Source organism: Perognathus longimembris, chromosome 4 (assembly GCF_023159225.1).
Source record: "Perognathus longimembris pacificus isolate PPM17 chromosome 4, ASM2315922v1, whole genome shotgun sequence".
NCBI lineage: Eukaryota > Metazoa > Chordata > Mammalia > Rodentia > Heteromyidae > Perognathus > Perognathus longimembris.
In genome coordinates this window covers 24,758,569-24,784,157 of record NC_063164.1, presented here as the reverse complement: position 1 = coordinate 24,784,157, position 25,589 = coordinate 24,758,569, and the positions used below count along the sequence as shown (strand labels likewise).

Here is a 25,589-nt window from a genome sequence, read left to right as displayed (position 1 = left end):
GATGCTTTTTTTTTTGCCAGTCCTGGGGCTTGAACTCAGGGCCTGAGCACTGTCCCTGGCTACTTTTTGCTCAAGGCTAGCACTCTGCCACTGGAGCCACAGAGCCACTTCTGGCCATTTTCTACATATGTGGTGCTGAGCAATCGAACCCAGGGCTTCATGTATGCAAGGCAGGCACTCTACTACTAGGCTGTATTGCCAGCCTCAAGATCTGTCTTTCTTTAACATCAAGGACATAGGCCTTTATTCCGTGTTCCACTTGGATACCTTGGATATCTGGTGCATATCAAATGTACAAGGTTGTGGAGTCCTGAATTCTCACTACCACCTTTCCCTCTATTAGTTGTCTTTTGTAGCTGCACAAGTTTCTTGCTCCTTTTGGTTATGCAGTTCAAACACTGTATAATTTATGATACATCCTCTATTACATCTATAACTCACATCAAGTTTGTAAGTAAGTCCCATTTACTGCTTTCACTGTCTTGTCTAGAAGCTCACACTTCTCAACTCTGCAGCTTAACTGTTTGTACCCAGATGTAACCCACTGTTACCTCCAACCTTGATATTTCCATGTGACCCTAACTGGTCTTATTGCTATTCTTTGGCATACCAAATATGCCTTTGAATTAGGAATTTCATGACTGTTGTTCCGTTTGTCTGGAATTCTTTTGCCTCAGATACATACATGGCTCGTTCCTTTATTTCCCTGCCTTTACTCAAATGACAACTCTCAAGGAATCCTTTTGTTGATTGTTCTACTTGAAATTATCAGCTTTTCTTTGCCTGATATTCCATAATTCTCCTGTCTTTTGATCTACTTCAGTTTTTTAAAAAACTTATTGAAAATGCTAATAATGGAAGCATTACAGTTATAGAAGTCAGGCAAAGAGTCCATTTCCTTTTGGACACTGCTACCCTTTTCCTTGCTCTCTCCTAGTTTTCCCCTCACATTCTACCTACAAGTTATATGGGTGTATGGTTTGCTTTCAACATAGTGTCCAGTGAGTACCATTGCTACATTTGTTTACCCTTTGTTCCTCCATTTCTGTGCCTCCCCTTATGCTCCCAAAGAGGTATAGACAAACACAAGTTTTTTTTAGCCTGTAACATTTATCACTGTCTAAATTGCTTTGAATTGACTTATTTGTGATTGCATTGCTCCTTTCCAACACACACACTAAAATAGCCATGACAGAGTACCAGGATTCCAGCTTGAAATGTGGTAGGAACAAATAGCTATTGGTTGAATGAGTAACCATTTCAAATATGATGTAGACATCATTGAGGCAGTTGGTAAATATATATATATACACACACACACACACATATATATATATATATGAAAGTTGGTATAGTATAACCCAAAGTTCTACTTTTTATTTCTCTATTTGTACAAGATTTTTCAGTTCTCATTTACAAATGAAAACATTTTAAGAAATTTAAAACATGACATGGAAACCAAAATCTATCATCTGCTTACTAAAACAGTAGAACCTGGTATATAGTCAGTATTCTATATATTTTAAGAACTGTCTGAACACATGCTGTGTGGTTGATACTGTGCAGAATTTGGTGGCAGTTGCATGTTGAGAACATGAGGTCACATGGATATTAGCTTTGCCATATCTAGCTTTGGGGCAAGTGCATGTGCTTCAAATGGTATTTATTGTGAGTAAGCTTGTGTGAAATAGGACCACTTTGAACCTCTATGACAAGGAACAGTTAGACATCAATCCTGTTACTTTGCAATTCCGAGGGCACCTGCAATTTTGAAGATGCTCTAATCCATTTTGGCATGATCCTCCATTGAAAGTTACCCTTTGCATCTAGAGGAATAAAATACAATGTATCAATGATCATAGGTAAGGTCAGAACTTAGAATAAAGGAACTTGAGGGAAGTGAAGACCAAGGAACACAGAGTTCTAATTCTTAATTGTGGGTCCTATAGACAAATAATGCTAGACAAATTTCAATGAAAGAAGAAAGTCAGTAATAAGTTTTAGAAAGTAAAGGACTCAAGCTCTGTGCTTAATACCTGTGATTCATTACCCAACATTTTTAAGCTTGCTTATATAATGTTAATACTAACCTCAAGGAAAAAAGCTAAGATAGTAAGTACTGTATAAGAACTTGGCTTAGTGCTATACCACTTTTGACATACATCTTGCAGAGGATAGTTGAGGAAAGCAAAGACCTTGTGGGAATACTGGTACCAAAAAGAAAGGCCCATGGGCTGGGAATATGGCCTAGGGGCAAGAGTGCTTGCCTTGTATACATGAAGCCCTGGGTTCAATTCCTCAGCACCACATATATAGTAAAGACCAGAAGTGGCGCTGTGGCTCAAGTGGCAGAGTGCCAGCCTTGAGCAAAAAAGAAGCCAGGGACAGTGCTCAGGCCCTGAGTTTAAGGCCCAGGACTGGCAAAAAACAAAAACAAAACAAAAAAAACCACCCCCCAAAGCAAGAAAGGTCCACCCTAAGAAACACAGGCTGCATGGTTTCCCTCACTTGTATTAACTAGAATATGTCTATGATATTCTCAGCAGACAGTCACAATGGCTCAATAGCTAGGTGCATATGACCATATAAAATGAAGCTTATTAAAATGAACTCTTAAGAATTGGAAACAAGAGCTTTTTATAATGTGCTGTTTGCAGTTATTTCTTTTTTCTTTTTCCCCTTGCTTTATGCCCTGTTGTCACTGTTTTTTTTTTTTTAATTTCTGTACTCTTTGTCTTATATATAAGTTTATCTTATTTGGGGAAGGGAAATCGCAGAAATGGTGGGACAAGGGGTGAACCAGTGCAACAGTGATACTTACTAGAGACTATGTTGGAAATGAACTTTACAACTTTGCGGAGAGGGGAGTGAGGTGGGGCGGGAGAAAATGAGGGAGGGGTAACTGTTCAAATAAATGCACTTATTACCTACCTTACTTATATAACTATAACCTGTACATCACCTTTACAACAGAAAAAAAGAAGTGGACGCCTTAACATGTTTACTTATCCTTTCTTAGTTACATGTTTTCAGTTTGTTCTTAGTGGCTGAGAAATTGAAATTAATATTTGGATTCATCCCATATTATTTTGGGTTTGCTAGATATAACAATGCTCAAGTGAATTTTGCAGTTACCAGACCATAATTCTTATTTTTGTGTCTGAGACTCATTCGTTGTTAACTAATCCTTAATGTGATCATCCTAAGAACTCACATTAGAGAAACTCATTTTGCCCCAGAGAAGTATTTGAGTTGAAATTGAGTCCACTGGATTGTTGTAGCCAACATTTTAAGGACCAAAGTAGCACACCAGGTTCTTATACAGTACTATCTGAACTTAGCTTTTTCCTCTGGAGTTAGTATTAACTTTATATAAGCAAGCTTAAAAAGTGTTGGGTAATGAGTCAGAGGTATTAAGCACAGAGCTTGATGTTTTTTGCTTCCCAAAACTTATCCCTGAGTCTCTTCTTTTATTGAAATTTTATTTAGTGGGTGTTCAGTAATTGTGGCTAGAGAGAATATGTTCTTGCTTTATGACAAAAGTGTGAGCAGAAGAGAAGCCCTCCTTTAAAGCTGTGTAGTGTGGTAATGTAGGAATTGATGAGGAGAAAGAACAAGGTGAATCACACCTTAGCTAGTAGACTAATGCATCAAATTAAATGTTACTATTCAGGAAGGCAGCAGAAAGAAATTGCTTCCATGGTAACTGTTGTCATAGCTGTATTCTTACTTGCCTTTTAGAAAATTTATGAAAGCTCAAGAGTACAGTGGGAGTGATACTTGTAATGTAATGAGACTTTATTCATTTTCTAGTAGCAAGTGCTACAAAGGTTAGAAATTTAGTCTCTTTTGTTGACGTTATCAGTTTAATATCCAGAAAAGATTAATGACCAAGGTAAATGTTTGGACATACAACGTGAATGTTTGAAGATGCTTTGTCTTAGAAAGTGAGTCTTCCAGGCTTGCTAAAACTACGAAGGAAAATCTTACATTTGTCCATCTCTTCTTCCATAATAACAAGTGTAGTTTCTCTTCTTTAGCTTATCTCCTTTAATTTTTTTTAAAATTAAGAACATTTTAATATAGCTAACTTATGATTTATTTACTGGAATATTTGTGTGGAATATCAGTGCCTGTTGTCCTTCATCTTTTATTTGTCTGTGTTTTGTTTGTTTGTTTTGTGCCTAAAATTGATGATAGGTAAGAAAAATGAAGGAGATAAAACTGGAACCTCTTTTAAGATGGTTACTTGAGGAAAGGGTTCTTGTGAAAGACTTGTCAGAAGTTTCACAAGTCTACAAATCCATGTTTTCCTTTTTCTGCATCACCAGATTTAGTAATTGAATATTGGCTAGATTTCTTTTAGAGCCTAAGTTCCATCTTTCTTGTCAAGGCTGGCACAGAAAAGGTGATGCTGATCTATGATCTGATTGCTCGGTGTTCTTTGCTTATATCCTGGTCTTGTTTCAATAATATCCTCCAAAGGACACAATTTCAGCTTTGTAATTTAATGGTAAAGGATAAATTGATTAGCACAATAACATTAACATCTTTTTGGGTGTGTATATGTTCATACCACTTAATCACTTATTGACTACATGAAAGCACTACAATTTTCATTACAGATTAACACTCCAGAATGGATGGAATCCTTTTACTTTAAAAGCATGTTTCTGATGTATCTATTTATTACCAAATAAGAATTCTTCCTCCTCACATTCAAACATACTTGTTGTCCATAGTCTGAATTTAATGATTAATTACACTTAAATTATATGTGGCATCTTACAAACAAAAGTGATTAATATTTAATTAGTGCATTACATTTTTAACTCTTTGTGGTTCAGTTCCCCCCTCCCCCTTCTCTCTCTCTCTCTCTCTCTCTCTCTCTGTTTAATTGGAGATAAGAGTGTCACAGACTTTCCTGCCTAGGCTGGCTTTTGTCCATGATCCTCATATCTCAGTCTCCTGAGTAATGAGGATTATACAAATGAGCCACTGGTGCCTGATTACAAACTTTTAAAAATATGAATCATAATTGTATATCTTTACATATACCACCCACAGTAGCTCATACTAGTAGCTATTCATTGCACATTTGTTAGAGTTAATCCATAATACTGTGAACTGGAATAGGATAGGGGAAAACATGATGATTTTCTCTTCTTTGAACTGTCTGTTTAAATGCAACTTGGCAAGATTGTTCAGCAAATTACCTTAATTTGCAAAACTGCCTTCATGTAATGTTCACAGCTGTTTCACTCTCAGGAAAATGATTCATATTGTTTCAAAGACACGGAGACTTGAACAAGGTCAACGCATAATATACGAAGGTATTTAGTAATAAAAAACATAGCATTTGCAAATTCATTGGAATTTTCTAGAAGTCTGCTGGCTATGCCCAAAGAGAATTCTGAAGTGAATTGACTGATATCTGTTCTTAAATGTCAATACATTCTCCTCTAATCTCTTCTTTGATGGTCTCCTTTCTAAAATATCAAGTTCTTTCAATATGGCCAATCTTTCCAAGCAGCTTTTAGTTACATTATTGTAACATTTAACCCTTATACAAATCCTGGTGGTAAGCTAATTGTAACATATTTTAATGATGAGGAAGCATTGAGGCTTCCAGACTTAAGGATTTGTGACATAAAGTTGGTGTTTTTCACCAAGCTGAAGCTAGGTAATACCTCATACTTCTTTTGATGTATGACCTTGGACACACACACACAAAATCACTTAACCTTTCTGTGCCTTATAAAAATGTTTTCTACTGTGAAAGGTTAATAAAAACATATACTGTTCCAGTTCTCTGGGTGCTGTATCATTCTGAGAGACAGGACAGTGCTTTGAGATGACTAAAACACAATGGGAAAAAAAAGAGACATTATTATTTTAGGGATAATGCAAGACTGTGTGGCCTAAATAGAATGCTAATTTTGAATTAAATTTAAAAATGGCTGCTTGATAATTCCTTTATACTTTAAAACTTTCTTGATATATTCACATATTTGGATTTTTGCATGATACACAAAAATGATCCACAAGCTGGACTTGTAATTTTTTTTTTTTTCCTGCAGGATCAGAGTAAATCCTGAGTCGTCATGTAGGGAGAAGCCTCTGAGATCTAATGTGACTTTAGACCTCAAAATTGTGCCAACTTAAACTGGAAAGTTTTTTTTTTTTTTTTTTTTTTTGCCAGTCCTGGGCCTTGGACTCAGGGCCTGAGCACTGTCCCTGGCTTCTTCCCGCTCAAGGCTAGCACTCTGCCACCTGAGCCACAGCGCCCCTTCTGGCCGCTTTCCATATATGTGGTGCTGGGGAATCAAACCGAGAGCTTCATGTGTAGGAGGCAAGCGCTCTTGCCACTAGGCCATATTCCCAGCCCCAAAATGGAAAGTTTTATTGGTATATAACTCTTTGAGTTACTGGATTCAGTGTCTCCTTTCATATGAAAAACAAGACCAAACACATTGAGCAAGTCAACGTGGTCAAAGACTTGCCAGGAGTGATGGCCTCTGATTTCAGCTTGTCACATGGTACTCCTTTCCAGTCTCCTGACTGGCTGATTCTTTCCCTTCCTCTTGCAAGTGAATTGGTGTATTTCTAGAACTGTTTCACTGAAACATCATAAAGTATCCTGAATCCCCAAAGAAAGTGATGTTTGCGGTTCTGTGAACTTTTCCCTTTCTATTTGAAGAAAATGAAGTCGATTGATGAAACATCATGAATAAAGGAAAGAGCCAAATACAATGGATACTAGAAAATATTTCCCCAAAGTCATAGTTCATACATACACACGAGCATGCATGTACAGTACATGCATGTACCGTGCATTCAGTATTTCAGTTACCACAGAACGAACAATACTAGCATAGTGAGGTGGGACATAGAAATAAGGAAAAGGTTCTCTGCAGTCCTGTTACTGATCAACTGTTTAGTTATCTTGCTTTTTCCATGATTCCTTTAAGCTTACTTTATCCATGATTCCTTTGGGTAGACACGTAGGTCATCTTGGCTTCTAACACTAATGCTCATGCCTTGCTCTCTGACAACCTGTTCCCCAGAAGTCAGGATCCTCAGCACCTCCTCTTTAGGAAGCAGAGCTAGAATCATTTCACTGGAGTTTGCTGGGGCTTGATTGATACGTGTTAGGGCTTTTCCTTCCACATGTAAAGCATTTTATTTTTAAGGATATGCCACTCTGAACACCTTTTCTTTATTATTTGAGTGAACATTTCCCTGAAGAAATGGAGTATATTTAAGAGCAGGAAAACCACTTCAGATTTTCTTCTTTCCAACCCGTGTGTGGTATAGAGCATACAAAAGTAAAAGGATGTTGTGATTGACAGTGTGACTACTCAGTCCCCCAAGTTAATAAATTCTTCTGCATATGAAACTCAATCTCCTATACCATTTGAACTCTTGGGGAAATGTAACATTTCATTTCCTACTTTTAGTTCCATAGATAGATATTCTAAAGAACTTAGAAACCCTCACCAACTAGTAAGGAGTACTGTGTAAGGCATGCTTACCTGACAACTTGAAGATGTGTGAATGCCTACTTTTAATTTCTCTTAAGTAGATACAGTTATTTCTCTTTCTCCCTCTCATCTCAAATAAAGGTCACATTTTACTATGCTGGAATACAAATCTCAAGAAAACACAATGGTGTGTCTTTAGGTGATGTAATGTACACAAAGTTGAGTAAATGTGGCTACCTTGTTACAGTGTTGTGGGATGATAAAGCACAAAGCCAGGTTTAGCTATTCTCTAGCATTACTTAATATAGTACTGTTAGATGCTATCTACTAGGAAAACAACAACAACCAGAAAAACAAAAGCAAGCTGTTAAGATGTGTGAATTGTTCTTTAGTGAAGGAGGTTTGTGTATATAATTGAATTCAGTTGTTTTTGCTTATAGAGCTCCTGTGATTTCCCTGGGCCAGATTCTGAGTCAAAAGAAAAACACCCAGTGCAGAGGCAACAGCTGCTGCTGTCCTTCAGGGGGCAGATTCTGAGCTCTGTTGTGAAACGGTGCCTCCTGGCGCTTAGTCCCTGCATTCTCCCCCAGTGCTACTGTAGTGAGCGTCCTTAGGAAAACCAGGCTGTTTAACAGATATCTGGAAGGAGAAAATAACTATAACCTCATGTGTGGGTCATGAACTCTTCTCTAAAATATTTCTATCATCTGATTTGGTTAGGCTGAGCACATGTTACAACATCACCTTGTAGTTCCTTCAGAAGAGCGACAATGTAGGTAGCCTTGTTTTTTTTTTTTTTTTTTTTTTTTGCCAGTCCTGGGCCTTGCACTCAGGGCCTGGGCACTGTTCCTGGCTCCTTTTTGCTCAAGGCTAGCACTCTGCCACTTGAGCCACAGTGCCACTTCTGGCCATTTTCTATATATGTTGTGCTGAGGAATCAAACCCAGGGCTTCATGTATAGGAGGCAAGCACTCTTGCCACTAGGCCATATTCCCAGCCCCCCAGCCTTTATATTTCTAACACTATTTGTCAACTCTAAAGTCATATTAGATCAGCCAGTGGTAAGGCTGTGCTATATAAAAGTGCACACCCTACCAATTAAAAAAATTACCATCTGGAAGAGATGGGCTAACATTATATAAAATAATTATCCATCTACTCAGCAATGTAATTTATAAAACCGTCATGGTAAAGATTCACTTTACTTGATTCTAAAATATCTTTAGAACTGACATTTTTCACAACTCTGTATTATCTGGTTAGAAAAGGTGATAAATTGCAAGGCAGACTCTAGAAGTTAGAAGCTGTTTTCATAGAGTCAAGGCCAAGGAAGAAATAACAAAATAATTGGGAAAAGAAGCCTGCCTCACACATTTGTACAGGAGTAACTAGAGGGGATGAAATCTGACCAAAGCATATTATATGCATGTATGAAAATATTCTGATGAAACCTCTTACTTTGTAGACTTTAATATATTCCAATAAAAATAATTTAAAAATAGAGAAGAATCTGTACTCTGTATGTAATGGCAGAATATATATAGCAATGGAAAGGGAGGCAGAATGTGAGAAGAGTATTTGCTAATGTCATGGATTACTCTAAGTGGATACAATCAGTATGCAAGTTCTCTTTGCTATGTGAGCAAAGGAAAAATGGTGAACAAATCTTAAGTTATACAAAAATGTGCTGCTTCTTTGAATTAAATTAAAAGGTTACATTTTTTATTGATAAAAATAACAAAATCAGATTTTTTTTCCAATGGAGAATTCTGTTGTTGCTTGCATGGAACATTATTTTAGTTGTTCTTGAGCATAATTTGCTCATGTTTGAACATTGATGATGAATATGATGACAGTGATGAAGATGATGAAGATGACAATGTCATGTCATTATACTCACTGAGTACAGAGAACAGGCATTTAGAAGAAAGTGCACCGTCGACCTCACATACATAATTGACGTCATACACACCATTGAACATGTCACAAAGTCTTCCTATCTCCAGCCTTGCCTGCTCAGATTCCTCATCATCTGGAAAACTACTTTCCTATATACTACATTCATTTAAAAAAAATTGAAAATAGATTTTTTGAATTTTGAATAATTTGTAACCTTAATTCTGTAATTATTTTCTTCCTTGCACTGAATGAGATAAGTGGATACTTATTTGTCTTTTGAAATTTGTTCTGTTAGTGCCTTGTCAGAAAAGCCTTTGGGCACTTTCTCTCCTGCATGTGGTTTCACTGTAGTCCCTGTGGCCTGTTGGACAGTGGCAGGCAGCTCCCCCTGCTTCCCTCGGGACTGTACGTCTTGGAGGGTTATATTTAGTCATCTTCATGCATAATGTGGATGTTAAGATATGTGTGAGTAGTGATTGACTGAAAAGGCCAGAGGAAAGTCCAGGATTAGTTGCTAACTCTTTAACTAAATTTAATCTGAAGCCTGTCCTATTAACTTGTTGTAAGCTTACATTGATAATTATCAAATTGCATAAGTTTCAAACCATTCTGTTACACAGGGTACTCTTATTGTAGTATACTGCCTACTTTTTCCAAAAGGATTTTTTGTGTGTGTTTCTATTCATCTCATTGCTTATTTGTTTTAAAATGTCCTTTTTATTCAGTTACTTTTAGGATCATCTTAGTGCTTTGAAAAGAATTCCAGGATATATATTTATCAGCTCTACCAAGCCAGATTTCCACCAATGAACTTTTCTCTGCTAGGTAATCTTCTTAGGAGAAAAACATGCTTAAGGAACTTTTTAAACTATAATTAATTTTGTGGGTGTAGTATTGGGTCTAGACTTACACTTCAGCCATGTTCCAGTCCAAGCTTCACAAAGCTTTTAGCATGTGAAGTCGAAAAAAAAAACCTTAGGGGAAGTGGCACTGTGGCTTAAAGTGGGAGAGTGCTAGCCTTGAGTGAAAGAGCTCAAGGATAGCACCCAGGCCCTAAGTTCAAGCCCCATGACTGATCCCCTCCCCCTCAAAAAATTACATCTAGGACCAGGATGTAGCTCAGTGGCAAAGTGCTTGCCTAGCAAGTGCAATATCTTGGGTTCAATCGTCAGGTATGCAAAAAGGGAAGACAAAAACAACGCTGTTAAAAAATTATATAGATAATCTTCATGCAAAGTGATACTTTGAGATGAAAGGAGGACAGTTACATGGAAGACTGTGATATTTGTCTTGCATAGGTAGAGATTCTGCTGTTGGTGGCTGAGATTGCACTTGGCACAGTATATGCCTCTTTCTCTTTCTTGTAGGTGTCTGGCGGCAGGACCGCAGGTCAAGAGTGCTGACCTTGTTCAGCATGGTTGTTTGCAGTTTGCCAAGGCATCCTGCAGTGTTAGGGATTCAGGAACCTCTTGTTCATTTCTATTTGAACTTTAATATTGATTATTTCCTTTACATTTTGTATTGGTTTTCATTGAGTGACTAATCGACAGTTTTGCTTGACTAGAAGCAGAAGCTATAGTTTATTAGTAGTGATGTGTGGGTTTGCATGGTAAAATTGTCTTGACAAAAATTATTTGGGGAGTTACTTGAAAGTTTGGATGATTTGAGAAGGGTTATTAATCCACAACTGTTTGCATGATGCCTGTGACCTGTAATAAGTGTTGTGGAGCCATCTGTCCACCTTCAGGGAAACAGTATCCTCCGAATAGGAAGGGAAGAACCAATAAATTGCCCTCCTCCCCAGGCTTTGAGGAGCATGAGTTCATTCCTAGGGTGTGGGCCAAGAAGGGCTTTAAGGAAGCTAATGAAAATGGGGTTCTTTTAAAAGAAGGGAAGAGTTTCAATATTAGAAATGGCAGAGAGGGCAATGAGGATCAAGAATGGTCAAGGAAGCAGATATGGATGGAGAGCACTTTCGAGGGGGAAGTGTGTTCATGCAGGTGTCCAGTTACCAGGCATAGGTCATCGTGTAGACATTTGGGTCTCCCATTGCCTTAAGAATACAAATAGCTTAATATTTTTTTCAGGCCTTTCCACTTCCTTACAAATGGGGCAATGCCATTCTTTCTTATGGAAGCACAGAATTTCATATGTATATATGTGTATATATATTCACATACATATATACTACATTTTCTTGATCCATATGTTGATCCATTGAGGGGCATCTCTGTTGACTCCATATCTTAGCTATGGCAAACAGAGTTGCAATGAAGGAAGTTGTGCTTATGGCTTTACTGTGGCCTGGTTTATGGTCATTTGGATCAATGCCCAGGAGTAGGATCGCTGGGTCATATGTTTTGTCTTTTGAGGAACCTCCATACTGCTTTCAAGAGTGATTGACCAAGTTTACACTCCCCACCAACATTGTCGTAGCCTTCCTTTTGGCCACATCCCCTACATCCCTGCCAGCATCTGTTATTGTTAGTTTTCTTGCTAATAGTCATTCTTACTGGGGTGAGGTAGAATCTCAGTGTTGTTTTGAATTGCATTTCTTTTATGGCCAGGGATGTTGAACATCTCTTCATGTGTCTATTGGCCATTCTTAATTCCTCTTCAGAGAAGTCTCTTAAGTCTTCAGCCCACTTTTCAGGTTGTTCATACTCACTAGACTCTATGTTGGAAATGAACTATACAGCTTCAGGGAGGTGATGACACTTTAAAAAGAAATATACTCAAGAGCTGACTGATGTAACTATAGCCCACATTTCCAATAAAAAAGGATTGCAAATGGCAAAGACATGTGGGTAAGGGACAGGGACATAGATGTTGCATTTATCCCTGTCCTCTTTTTTTTTTCTCCTCCCCCTGATAGGATGGCAAAGGAATGCTTTATCTTGGTAAATACTTGAACAAAGCTTCTTTGGTTTGTTAATTTACAGTATTCGAGATGCTTCTTGGAGCCATACTAAGGTTTAACATTTGTAACCATGACTCTAGTTTGGATGGAATTACCCTTGTACTCTGAATTTAGCCATAATAATGACAATATTAGAAAATGTGTGACTTTTAGAGGGACATAAGCTCACAGTTCCCAGAGGGCCGAGCTCTAAGTGCTTTCAAATGTCAGAAGGCTGTGCTATCCCATTTTATTGTCACATTCTGCTGATACATCATTTAGAGAACGTTCCAGAGCCAGTTGCAATCCCTGCTGAAGAGCAGAGAATTGGCATGATTTTTCACCTAGGTGTGCAGAAAGGTTGGTTAGCTTTGTGCACACAATAGGAAGAAATCAAGCTTTATCATTACTTTTATATATTTCATCCCAGTTGTCTTTGGAAGGGCAGCAGAATAGTCTCTTGATTTTTAGCTTGATGAGGTCATTTTAAAGAACTGATTGTCTATGATTGTTCTTTGCTGCTTAGATGTGTAGATCTTTTTAGCAAGGCCATGACATGTATAGTCTCTTAAAGAGACAGGTTTATACATATACATGAAGAAATGAAAATATTAGTTCTGCTTAGTGTCATTCTTTGTATGAATACAGTCAATCTTTTTTGGAAAAAAATTAAAGGTGTTTATTTACATTGTTTATTTGTATTATTTATATCTATTTTAGGGATATTTGTTAGGACAAGATTATTTTTGCCTAACATAATAATACAAATTATTATAGGTTCTCTCATAATGAGGTTTTACTATATTTCTACACTTCTTTTAGATATATTAACAATTGGAGGCACACTGTGGTATAATCAGTCTTAAGGACAGGAAAGTAAGCTAACATTTCTTCTTTCTTTTTGCCTGTGCAGGCTGTCCATCTGGCCCAGGCAAGCTTCCAGATTGAAGCCTTTGGTTCCAAATTCATTCTTGACCTCATATTGAACAAGTAAGTTTACAATCATAATCCTCTTAAGCAGGTATGGTAAAACTTCACTTCTAATATTGCTTTAGTCGAAATAATGTCCGTTGTTGAATCAACTGATAATTGCGAGCTGATTACATGTCATACAGCACTTAAAAATATGAAAGCCCAAACAGTGAATTCTGTCTTTATTTTCTTTTCTTTCCTGAAAAAGGATGTCTAATGTTTAAAAAAATTTCAATATGGAACTTACATATTATAATTTTTAAGGAGAATACATATTTGAATTAAGGGTAGTGAATTAAATGTTAACAGCAATCACTATATATAAAAGGCATGAAAAATTGCTAATTGAAATATAATTAGACTTCAGCCTAGAGATTTCCTTCATTTTACTTTTTATAATGCAATTCACATGACTTCTGTAGGAGAACAAGTAACTAATGACTTACAAGTACCTATTTTGAGAAAGTTCTTTGCTTCACAATTTGTTTTAATGTCGGTTCCTAGAAATTTAGTGCTAATGAAAATTTACTGTTTTTATCTGTGTATTTGTTTAGATTGATAGTTACATGCTATGTTCTAGGTTGTACAGATATTCTTGTATGAAGTATGAGTCAGATATGTTGCCTTAATCAGAACTAAGAAGCTCAGCTAGTTGCTTAGTACCAAGCCTTTCTTTGATGAAATAGATCTCCTACATGATTTCTATAAGTTCAGAGGACTTCGGACACTGTTTGCAGCTGTCATTGGTATTTTTTATCAGAATTATTATATCTTTGTAAGAAAAAAGAAACCACATAGGTGACCACAGCCAATATCCAAGGAGTTGAAAAGGACTTGATAGAGTAATTATTATATTTATTGTATGCCAAATACTATGACCTATGCAGAAAAAAAGTGCACATCAGCTTGGGTGCTCCTTACTCAAGTGTTATTGCAGCTTTAAGTCAGAATGAATCAGCAGAACTCTATATTTCTGTGTTAAAGATATTGCAGGTTTTTCTCTGTGGTAGAGTTTCGTTTTACCATGCTGTATCAGCAGTGTACTTGCCTAAGAGATTGGTTTGCCAAATCTTAGACTATATTGAGTAGCAAAATATGGCTAAATTTAGTTTAAGTCCTTTCTTTCTTACTGCAGTTGAGACTGTCATTGCAGGAATGACATGATAGCTACCAAATAGTGCTATGTATTTTGCATAATAAAATATCATGGTCACAGCAGAGTATCCCAATCATATAGTTGATGACTGAAAAAGAATTGTACAGGATATCCTAGGTATTTAGAGTTTTGGACACATGCCAGAAATTATTCCTCATGTTTAACATGCAAAAGAATTGAACACCCACCAGTGGAGAATAGCCCTTGCTTCAAGGAATTTAGAGTCTAGTTGAAGGAGGTTGATAGATGAATATGACCTTAGAGGAGTGAGGTATATGTCATCTGGAGGTTAATCTGGTCTTATGGTAGTGCAAGTGAACACAGTGGGCCTTTAGCCCTTAGTACAAAAGCCAATATACACAATTAACAGATGAAAGAGTGAAGAAAGGTTTATTGCTTATGGCAAATAAGAGGAACACTAGGGATAAGTCCCATAGCAGTCTCTCTGAACCCAGGAGGCAAGGAGATTTTTCTAGCAAGGCTCATCCATATTCATTTTGGAAAGACTTGTCACTGTGTGTAGAAGTGGGCACATTTAAGAGCATGTTCAAAAAATGGCCAACGGGAATAGTCCTGGTACAGAGAATTTAACATTATAGTGAGATTATATAATATGTAAAGTTTATTCACCCTTGGTCATCTAAAAGAGTGACTCAGAAATGTTTGACTGCTGTAAACTGTTCTATGTGTTTGTCTCCCCCTCTGCAAGGCCTTACTTGAAGCAATAACAAAAACTAAAACCCCACCCCCCCAACTATGGCAGGTGATGGTGGCTTTTGCCTGTAAACCTAGCTACTCAGGTGGTTGAGATCTAAGGATTGTGGTTCGAAGCCGGTTCAGGCAGAAAAGTCCATGAGATTCTTATCTTTAATAAACTACTCTGAAAAAGCAAGAAGTGGTGGTAGAGTGCTAGCTTTGAACAAAAAAGAAGTCGGGGAACAGTGCCTAGGGCCTGAGTCCAAGCCCCAGGACTAGCACCCTCCTCCCCCCAAAAATCCCTAAAACAACTTGAAGTGATATTGATAACTCATTTAAAATGGCAACAGTTTACCCCTGGAAACACACAAAAAGCTCTTGCCTAGTAGCTAACAGTCCCAGAGGCTGCTAAATGTGAGAAGACATCTTGGGAAAGGTGATATTTGAGCCAAATCTTGGAAGAAAAGTGTTAGGATGGAAGGCAAATATTAGGGAATAGGAAAGAGAGGGAGAAGATACAAAGGTACATTCTAGACATGTAAGATAGTGTGTACTAAGGATGCAGGGTTATGTAGAAATGTGCATTTAAAAAGAGTAAAGTTCTTTGTAAATTTGGGGATGATTTAGCATAGGTAAACCTAGGGACATTTCAGCTTATTATAGACCAGAACCCAAGTCTAGAAGCTCAATCAGGTGTGAAAACCAAAGTTCAGACAAGAGTCAGTGATAAAGAAAGGTTTTATTCATTAGTCAAAAACTTGAGAAGAGGGCTGGGGATATAGCCTAGTGGCAAGAGTGCCTGCCTCGGATACACGAGGCCCTAGGTTCGATTCCCCAGCACCACATATACAGAAAACGGCCAGAAGCGGCGCTGTGGCTCAAGTGGCAGAGCGCTAGCCTTGAGCGGGAAGAAGCCAGGGACAGTGCTCAGGCCCTGAGTCCAAGGCCCAGGACTGGCCAAAAAAAAAAAAAAAAAAAAAAAAAAAAAAAAAAAAAAAACTTGAGAAGAGGGAGCTTTGAACATATCAGTTTTTTAACCTTAGGGAGTTCAGAGGTTATGAATATAGAAATACGAATAATGAGGAAGATAAACAGGCTAATGAAGGGGAAGATTATACATGCTGTTACTTGGAATAGATTATCTATGTCTTTTCTTGGTGTCTGGTAAGTATCTTTAACACGGAAGGGAAGACGGTAACTGGGAAAATCTAGGTCAAATTTACTCTATGTAGTAGTCTGTCCCAGAGGTTAAGGCAGAAAAAGGAGAGGCACAATAGGTAGATATGACAACCTTTCCCTTGTATTCCAGATACTCTGTGGGGCAAAAGTGACCTTCAAGTTCCCTGAAAAATAACCTAGGCCACTATCATCATAACACACAGGTCAGAGGTATTCTACAGAAACCTCCAACATTAGTAATCTTTAAGTCAATGAACAGCAAGTGGAACTAGAGTATTTATTTAGGATTTTCTTTAATAACAAACTCAAGGAAGATCTGATATTTCATACTCAAGTGCTTGGCCTTATTTTATGCTGTAAAAAAATCATGGGGAATAAATAGAAGTCTTGCTGTCAGGAAGTGCGAAGAGGTGTGAAGTGGAAATACTTTCAAGAAATCTTCAGTTGGTGGAATTCATTAGTATTGATCTGATGTGGTTGGTAAGGCAGAATGAAGAGTAAAAGCTGGTAGAAATACCTTGATTGGACAGCTGGGTGGGCATTCCCAGGAAATAAGCAGGCTAATTGATAAAGAAAAGAGAATGTGAAATCAGAATAGACATGATAGATTTGAGGGGCTTTGAAACCTGAAAGGGTTTCATGTTTAGGAGATGATAGGCTAAACAAAGCCACAGGGAGAGGTAGGAACTACAGAGTAGACTTCTATAGAACTATTAATGACAAACATGGCTGTAAATGATGTTGCTTGGGGAGGGGAGGTAGAATAGGAGAGCTTAAGCTGGGAAGAAGGAGGTAAGGAAAATGAACCCATGAGGGAGGAGGAGAATGAGTGACTGAGGAAGAAGGAGGAGAATCAGAAGAATGATTAAGTTGATAGTTTCAAAATAAAAAGGTGTGATTTACAGCATCAGGTGTAATAGAATGACCTCATAAAATAAGGAGCAGTAATTTCCCTTTGCGTGTTCAGTGGAATTGTCACTGGTGGGGAAGTGAAGCTGTGTGGAGCAGAGCCAAGTTACAGTGGGCCAGGAGTGAATGACACTTGACAAGTACCTACTGAGGAGGTTTGAGTTAGTGATGATGAAACAAGTCAATAGACTGAGAGAGGAAGACAATGAGAATGAAAAATCCAGAAGAGATAAGCCAGGTGGTGGTGGCTTATGCTGGTAATACTAGCTACTCAGGAGGATAAGTACCAAGGGCTATGGTTTGAAGTTCAGCCCAAGCAGGAACATGTGAGACTTTTATCACCAATAAACTACTAAAAAAAAAAAAAAAGCCCTTAAGTGGAGCTGTGGCTCAAGTGGTAGAGCTCTAGCTTTGAGCACAAGAAACTCAGAGACAGTGCCCAGGCCCTGAGTTCAAGCCCTAGAATTGGCACTAAAAGAAAAAAAAATTCAGAAAAGAGAAGGAATCACCTATAGAAGGCATTCGGATATCTTTCTTCCAATGAGCTGGAAATATACTTCTAATACATTCAGTACTTCTCCTAATGCCTTTAGCCAGTCACAATTCAAAAAAATAATGACAAGACTTTCAGGTCAGTGAGTATTTGGATCGTGAATTTTCAGGCTACTTGGTTGGCTCCAAGGTGACTGCCCATCCTGGGCATGCTCTCCTGTTTATCTGAAGCAAAATATATCACTGTACATCTTCTGACCTCTTCCTGGCACAGATGAGGAAGAATTCGTAAGGTGTACCAAATGTTAAACCTTCTGTGAATAAGGCAACAACAGTGTTCTTAAGAGAACATTACTCCAAAGGGAGAAGGTAGGGCTCTTACAGGCCTCTCCTACATTTGTCTTCATCATTGTTCAGGAAGAGAGAGCTTTCCTTGGGTGAAATCAAATGTGCTAACTGTTCAGCAAGCAATTGTAACCTAAATGTGGGCCTGGGACTTGGAGAGTAAGGGCTTTGCTTTGTTAGGAATCAGGTAAGTTAAGGGAAACAATATGCATTGGTTGAAGATAACCCAAATGAAGACTTAAGTATGAGTAAAGGTAGGGTAAAAAAAATTTACCTGATGCATCCAGTATAGTATTTTGAGGGGAATCAGAGGTAGTTGACTTAAGATGAATATCTAGAAAATGCCAATTTACAGAAATATATGCACACAGTAATTTGCTAATTAAAAGTTCATGCAGTGCTTTTGGCAGTATTTTGTTTGTTTTTTTGCCAGTCCTGGGGCTTGAACTCAGGGCCTGAACACTGTCCCTGGCTTCTTTTTTCTCAAGGCTAGCACTCTGCCAACTTGAGCCACAGCACCACTTCTGGCTTTTTTTTTTTTTTTTTAATATATGTGGTACTGAGGAATTGAACCTAGGGCTTCATGTATACAAGGCAAGCACTTGGGCCTAGTGGTAAAGTATACATGAAGCCCTAGTTTTGATTCCTCAGCACCACATATATAGAAAAAGCCAGAAGTGGTGCTGTGGCTCAAGTTGGCAGAGTGCTAACCTTGAGCAAAAAGAAGCCAGGGACAGTGCTCAGGTCCTGAGTTCAAGCCCCAGGACTGGCAAAAAACAAAACAAAACAAAAAACTAGGCAAGCACTTTACCACTAGGTCATATGCCCAGCCCCATGCAGTACTTTTGAAAGAAGGAAATGACCACACTGATGTAGCCAGTTGGGTTAAATAAAGAGCCCAGTTTTCATACTGATTGGCATGGTTAATTCATTCCTTATTCAGTCAGCAAACATTTATTGAGCACCTAGTTTATGTAAGACTCTGTGCTAGACAACAAATTTAGAGCTACAGGAAAGAATTGTTCCTTTCCAAAAACCCTGCCATGTTAATCAGTCAATTTTTATTTGCTCAGACAAAATAGAGAGACAAACATTTTAAGTTTAGAGAGGAAAGATGTATTTTGTCTCATCATTTCAGTTTACAGTTGGCTGGCTGGTTTCATTGATTTTTGGCTGATAGCAAGGCAGGAGCATCATGGGAGAAGTGCATGGTAGAGGAAAGCTGCTCACCTCATGGAAGTCAGGAAGCAGAATGAGAGCAAGAGTGAAAGTAAGAGAAGAGGAACAAGGTATATATCCCCTTCAAAGGCAAATTTGGAACATCTTCCACCAACTAGGCTCTACCTCCTCCACCTTCTTCTTCTTCTTCTTTTTCTTTTTTTTTTGCCAGTCCTGGGTCTTGAATTCAGGGCCTGGGTACTGTCTCTGAACTTCTTTTACTCAAGGGTATCACTCTACCACTTGAGCCACAGTACCACTTTAGGATTTTTCTGTTTATGTGGTAATGAGGAATCAAACCCTGGGCTTCATGCATGCTAGGCAAACACTCTACCACTAAGCCACATTCCCAGCCTGACTGTACCTTCTAATAGCTCCTTTAGCTATGAACTCAGGAGTGGATTAACCCATTAATGAAGTCAATACCCTTGTGATCCAACCATCTCTCAATACTTCCATAGCTGTGGATCATGCATTCAACACATGAGCATTTGGAGGAGACATTTAGTATCTCAAACATAACATCATGGTAGGGAAATGAGATCCAAATGTATAAAAATAACATGAAAACATGATGAGACTTGTAAGACCCGGATGAAGAGGGATGGTGAAACTTGAGTCGAATCCTACGGGTTGCTGTCTTAGTGTGTGTTCCTAGGAGCCAGGAGGTCACCATGAATGGGAAAGTAAGGCACAAGAGGCTGAGACCCTAGCTGTTTGTCTCTGTAGGCACTAGGGGCTCATGCCAATGCAGAAGCCTGGGAGGCTCGATTCTCTAGATCATGCTGGAGAGTTCTCCAGCTGAGAAGCAAGGAAGCTAGATGTTGTACATCAACTGCTAGTCTGTTGTTGGCTGTTTCTGTAGGGGGCCTGTGCTCTTCACTTCTTCCTCCTGGAATATGGGTAGATGAAACTTGAATTCAATTCATTCTTCAGAGCACTTTTTGGCCTTTTGAAAATAAAGCAATGTATAAAAATTTTAGCAAAAGCAAACCATGGGGAAAAAAAGTGAAAAGGCATTTGAGATGAGTTAATTACGGTGGCTACTGCATTTAGACTGTACTTTTCTGACAATTAAATAAGAAAGGCAGTATCTTGATTTTTATAATTTGCATTATCTCAGGAGAGAAGTTTTTAAAAAATTATTTCTTTATTGTCAAAGTGATGTACAGAGGGGTTACAGTTTCATAGGTTAGGCAGTGCATGCATTTCGTATCCAATTGTTACCTCCTCCTTCACCCCCCCACCTTTCCTCCTCTCCATTTTCCTCACCCCTCATGAGTTGTACAGTTAGTTTACAGTATATCATTTTGTAAGTATTGCTGTTGCATTGGTTTGTCTTTTATCCTTTGTCTCTCGATTTTGATATTCAGGAGAGAAGTTTATCTCCCTGCTTATAGATGTAAATATTTTCTTGTCAAGGAGGCCCCAATACTGAAGGACATTCAGTAGCAGAGTGGTTAATATGTGTAACCATGGTCCTGAAAACGACCAGCAATGATACTTAAAGGACTTCTCATATTGATGCTTTGTATATGCCAAGTACCTAAAGTTCTTTCTAACTCCAGTGAAGTGATCAATAAATTTACATTGATGGAAGCCTTTTATGAGCCATTCCAAGTACTTTTGTTTCACAAATGTTTATTGAGTACCTGCTAAGTGCCAAGTACTGTCAAAATCATCAGAAAGAAATCCTCCCCTTGAGAAGCTTACAAAGTACTGCAGGAAAAAGACAAGTGCTCAGGTATCTGCTGAAGATTTGAGAAGTATGACCATCAAGAAAATACTCTACATAAGAGGGTTACTGAATTTGGGAAGGGGTGGAGTGGATAGGCAGATAAATATTTATGGAATTAGATGTTTCGTCTCAGACCTAAAGTTTGTTTAAGAGTTGGTCACAGAATATTTGAAGGGGATGTGGGAGAAAATGGAAGCCTGGAGATGAATAAAACCACCAATTTCATAAATACCAGAGCCAGGATCAGAACCCAGAATTTCTCATTGTCAAAAAGCTTTTGAGAGTTGAAACATTATCTTAATTCATTTGGGATACTATAGCAAAATACCAGACTGTGTGGCCTTCTAAACAATAGAAATTTGCTTTTCATAGTTCTGGAGGTAGGGAAGTTCATGAGCAAGCTGCCAGGAGATTTGGTATTAGGTGAGGGATGCCTTCTTCATGCCTTGTTGGTACAAGGTAAAGGGACAAATTATGTCCTCACGTGGGAGAAGAAGAGGTCTCTAAATCCTCTTTTTAAAAATTATTATATTTAGGTGATTGTATACAAGGGTTTTAATTCTGAATTCTCTTATATAAGTGGATTTCATTCATGAAGGCAGCATACTTATGGCCTGATCAGTAGCCAAAGACCCAACCTCCTATTACCGTGGGACCTAAATTCCAACACGAGTTTTGGAAAGACATACATTTGAACCATAGCAAGTTTTCAGTGGTAAATCTTAATGAAGGTATGCTGGAAAGCTCTATAAAGGTGAATTTTAGAGAAATTTAAAAAGTCATTTGCCTTTTACCCATCGCTTTAGCTTTTTTAAGCTTTATTAGCTTTATTTTGTAAGGAATAATAATTCCTTACATAAATCTAACACAAATAATAATTTCATATTGGTTCTGCATTGATAAAACAAGGGCTTGGTGTCAGATGAAATGTTTCCTTAAGAATCTCAGCTGTCTTCCGATGGCAGTAAGAATTGTGTTATTTCTAGTATCATTTCTTTTGATGACTCACAGGCTAGAATTATGGAAATTCATTTCTCTTACTCTTTTGAAATTAATTGTAAATTAATATTAGAATCCTAGCTATGGTATGTTTGATTTATTTATAAGAATGCACTGTTTAAAAAATGTCAGTTCTATTTCATCTCTCATGATTATTTATTCATGTATTTTAGCGTTTAGATTGTGCTTTAAGACAAAACAGTCTCCATAGGCCTTAAAGACAACAACAAAAAATCACTTCTGCAAAAAAAGTTGCAGGTTCCTTAAGTTAAAATATTTAAAAATATATTTACCTTGTTTTACAAAAATGAGTCTAGAAATTTCTAACACATACTATACAGTGCACATCTCATTGTTTCCTATTTTACTTTTGCTCAAGTGACTTCACATCTGCAACAAATCAGACCATGTGACTAGCAGAGTCTCACTAGCAGGGAGAAATTGAGAGGGAGAGGGAGATGGGAAAGAGAGGGAGAAGGAGGAAAAGGGAGGTGTGGAGGGGAATTTCTTATCAAGCTTTGGGATTTCTTTTTAAAATCCCTTCTGGCCAGGCACTGGTGGCTCACACGTGTAATCTTAGTTACATAGGAGGCTGAGATCTGAGGATCGTAGTCCAAAGCCAGCCTGGGCATGAAAGTCCGTGACACTCTTAGCTCCAATTAACTATCAGAAAACTGGAAATGGCACTGTGGCTCAAGTGGTAGAGCACTAGCTTTGAGATGAAGAGCTCAGGGACAGTGCCCAGGCCTAGAGTTCAAGCCCCATGACTGACCAAAAAAAAAAAAAAAAAAAGTATAAAATCCCTTCTAGCTTTTCTGATATGCAATTGAAAAAAAAAAGTACACATTTAGGGTGTGCCTATGATTTTGTTTTGTTGTTTGTTTTTTGAGATGGGGAGTCTCACTGTGTAGCCCAGGAAGACCTCAAACTTGTGATCCTTTTGCTTTAGGTACCCAAGTGCTTAGATTACAGGCATGTGCTTGTAAGTATGCCTCACTTCAGTGGGATGTACTGATGTATGTATTCATTGTGACATCACCACACTCGAGTAAACAAACATATTCACTGCTCCATTACTTTTCATAGTTATCTTTTTCTCTTTTCCTCTTCCTTTTTTTTTTAGGGAAGGCATGTAAAATCTATTCTCTTCACTATCTTCAAGGGTACCATATAGTGCTATTAAATTTGGTTACCCATACTGTATATTAGGTCTCTAGACATTATTCATTGTGATTAGCTGAAACTTTTTATCCTCTGACCACCCAAGGATTTCTTAGAGATGTAATAATGCCCGAGGCTGCTGGTTATTAGTCTTTAGTGATTAAGACAACTGGTACTTGACTCTAAGAAGCTGCTTTGCCCTTTAACGTTGTTTGGACAGTGGTAAAGAAAGGGCTTCTGTAGGTGGCTGTGGCACTTGCCCACCTACCCTCTATTCCCCTTGCTGTCTATACAAGACTAGGTTATGGGACACAGGAATAAGATGCATGTTGCAGAGGTGCTCAAATTTGTAATCCTTGCTACTTAACTGGGGGAAGTGGATACTGGAGGGATCATGATTTCAGCCCAGCTCTGGCATACATGTCTGTGAAACTACATCTCAATCAATGGCTGGGCACTTTGACATGTTCCTGTTGTCCCAGCTACAGGGGAAGTACAATGGCTGGATATAGGGCTCACACCTGTCATCCTCAACTACACAGCGAAGCTTAGGTAGGAGGTTTGCCAGCCAGGTCAGCAGGGGCCTAAAGTAAGAGAATAGTTAATGTATGAAAAGGATGGAGGAGTGGTTCAAGTGGTATAGACCTTGGACATACATTAATCTCCAGTGAAAAATAAGGTGTGGTTTCTTTAAGAAGCCCACAATTTGGGGTGAAATTAAGGAAAGATTTTCAGTGGAAAGCATGGTTGAGCTGTTTTCAGGCTGAGTAATTCAAGGATGAGTAAGTAGTCCAATACTTTTGGATGCAATAAAGGACAATAGCTTTTTTGAGCATCCATTAATTTTCACAGATGAGTCAGTGTCTGACATGCAATATTTACTAGATATATGCAAATGATGGACTGTTGATACATGGTAGCTATTTTGCATCTTCTTTTTCCCCTCACTAATAAGCAAAAGCTTTATAAGCTTCAAAAGGAAAGCACTGATATTTTAGCCCAGGTTAGAGGGTTGTATGGGCCCTACTCGTTTGTGAGATCTAGTGAACTCTGTTCCTACCAGATTGTCAGTGCACTCGAGATTGAGTCTAGGCACTTGATGACAGCAGTGCTTTCACAGTAAATAATATTTCTATCTTCTCATCCAGCATTTTTTTGAAATCCTGGATTCTGAGTGTGCTTTTGATTTGGTGAGCTATGGAAAATGAGTGAACTGCAAGAAGCCATCAGTTTTTGTAAAGGCAGTTTGAAGCAAGGTTTTCAGGTCTATGAATTAAAAGAAGTAAACCATTCTCTACCCAGTACCATCATCAAAATGCCTATACTATGACATTGTCCTTCCTTTCAGTTTATCTTCTCCCCCAAATGGGCTGTTTGGAAGCATTTTTTTATTTTTATTTTTATTTTATTTTATTTTTTGCCAGTCCTGGGCCTTGGACTCAGGGCCTGAGCACTGTCCCTGGCTTCTTTTTGCTCAAGGCTAGCACTCTTCCACTTGAGTCACAGCGCCACTTCTGGCTATTTTCTGTATATGTGGTGCTGGGGAATCGAACCCAGGGCTTCAAGTATACGAGGCAAGCGCTCTTGCCACTAGGCCATATCCCCAGCCCTGGAAGCATTTTTTTAAATGATGAAAATACATTGCATGATTTATTTGAAAATATATTGTTGCTATATTTTAAACAGAGAATTTTTCTTTCTTCATCTCAGGCCTGGGATATAAGGCTTGTTTGCCTGATGGTATTGATGGATAATAATATTAATATAGAGTAGCTAATACACATGTGTTATTTATCCTAGTCATTGTCATACAGAAAACAAGAAGAAATCAGTATTCTTGCCTCTTTGAAGTCTCCTTCATGGTAAAATTACATGGCTTCCAAAATACAAAAAAGAACAAAGATTTTTAGATCCTGTTCTGCATGGGCATAGAATGGATATTGGGGTAGTTAACTATGATGTTGGGTAGTATGGCATGCCAGCAAAATAGATGCCCCAAAGTGACTTTTAGCCAGGTGCTGGTGGCTCACATCTGTAATTCTAGCTACTCAGGAGGCTGAGATCTGACGGATCATATTTCGAAGCCAGCCTAGGCAGTAAAGTCTATGAGACTTTGATTCTAATCCACTACAAGCTGGAAGTGAGCTTTGGAACAAGTGGTAGAATGTTAACCTTGATCAAGAAAAAAAGTTCAAGGACAGCACCCAGGTCCTGAGTTCAAGCCCCAGCCCCAGAATGGCACATGCATACATACATACACACACACACACACACACACACACACACACACACACACACACACACAGAGTAGCTTTTAGGAGGGAAACAAACCTTTTCTTGTGTGTGTTATTTTTTATTGTCAAAGTAATGTACAGAGGGGTTACAGTTACATACATAAAGCAGTGAGTATATTTCTTATCAAACTTGTTACCTCCTCCTTTG

At 38.2% G+C, this 25,589-nt stretch overlaps 1 protein-coding gene across 3 annotated transcripts in view; it reads left to right on the top strand.

Annotated features, from left to right (window-relative positions):
• Adam23 (ADAM metallopeptidase domain 23) overlaps positions 1 to 25,589 on the top strand; it is a 173,130-nt gene that overhangs the window by 29,095 nt on the left and 118,446 nt on the right. For all 3 annotated transcript variants that reach the window (XM_048344883.1, XM_048344882.1, XM_048344885.1), the window contains exon 3: positions 13,196 to 13,272. In XM_048344883.1, coding sequence (XP_048200840.1) covers positions 13,196 to 13,272 — 77 coding nt within the window. The remainder of the gene's footprint in view (positions 1 to 13,195; positions 13,273 to 25,589) is intronic.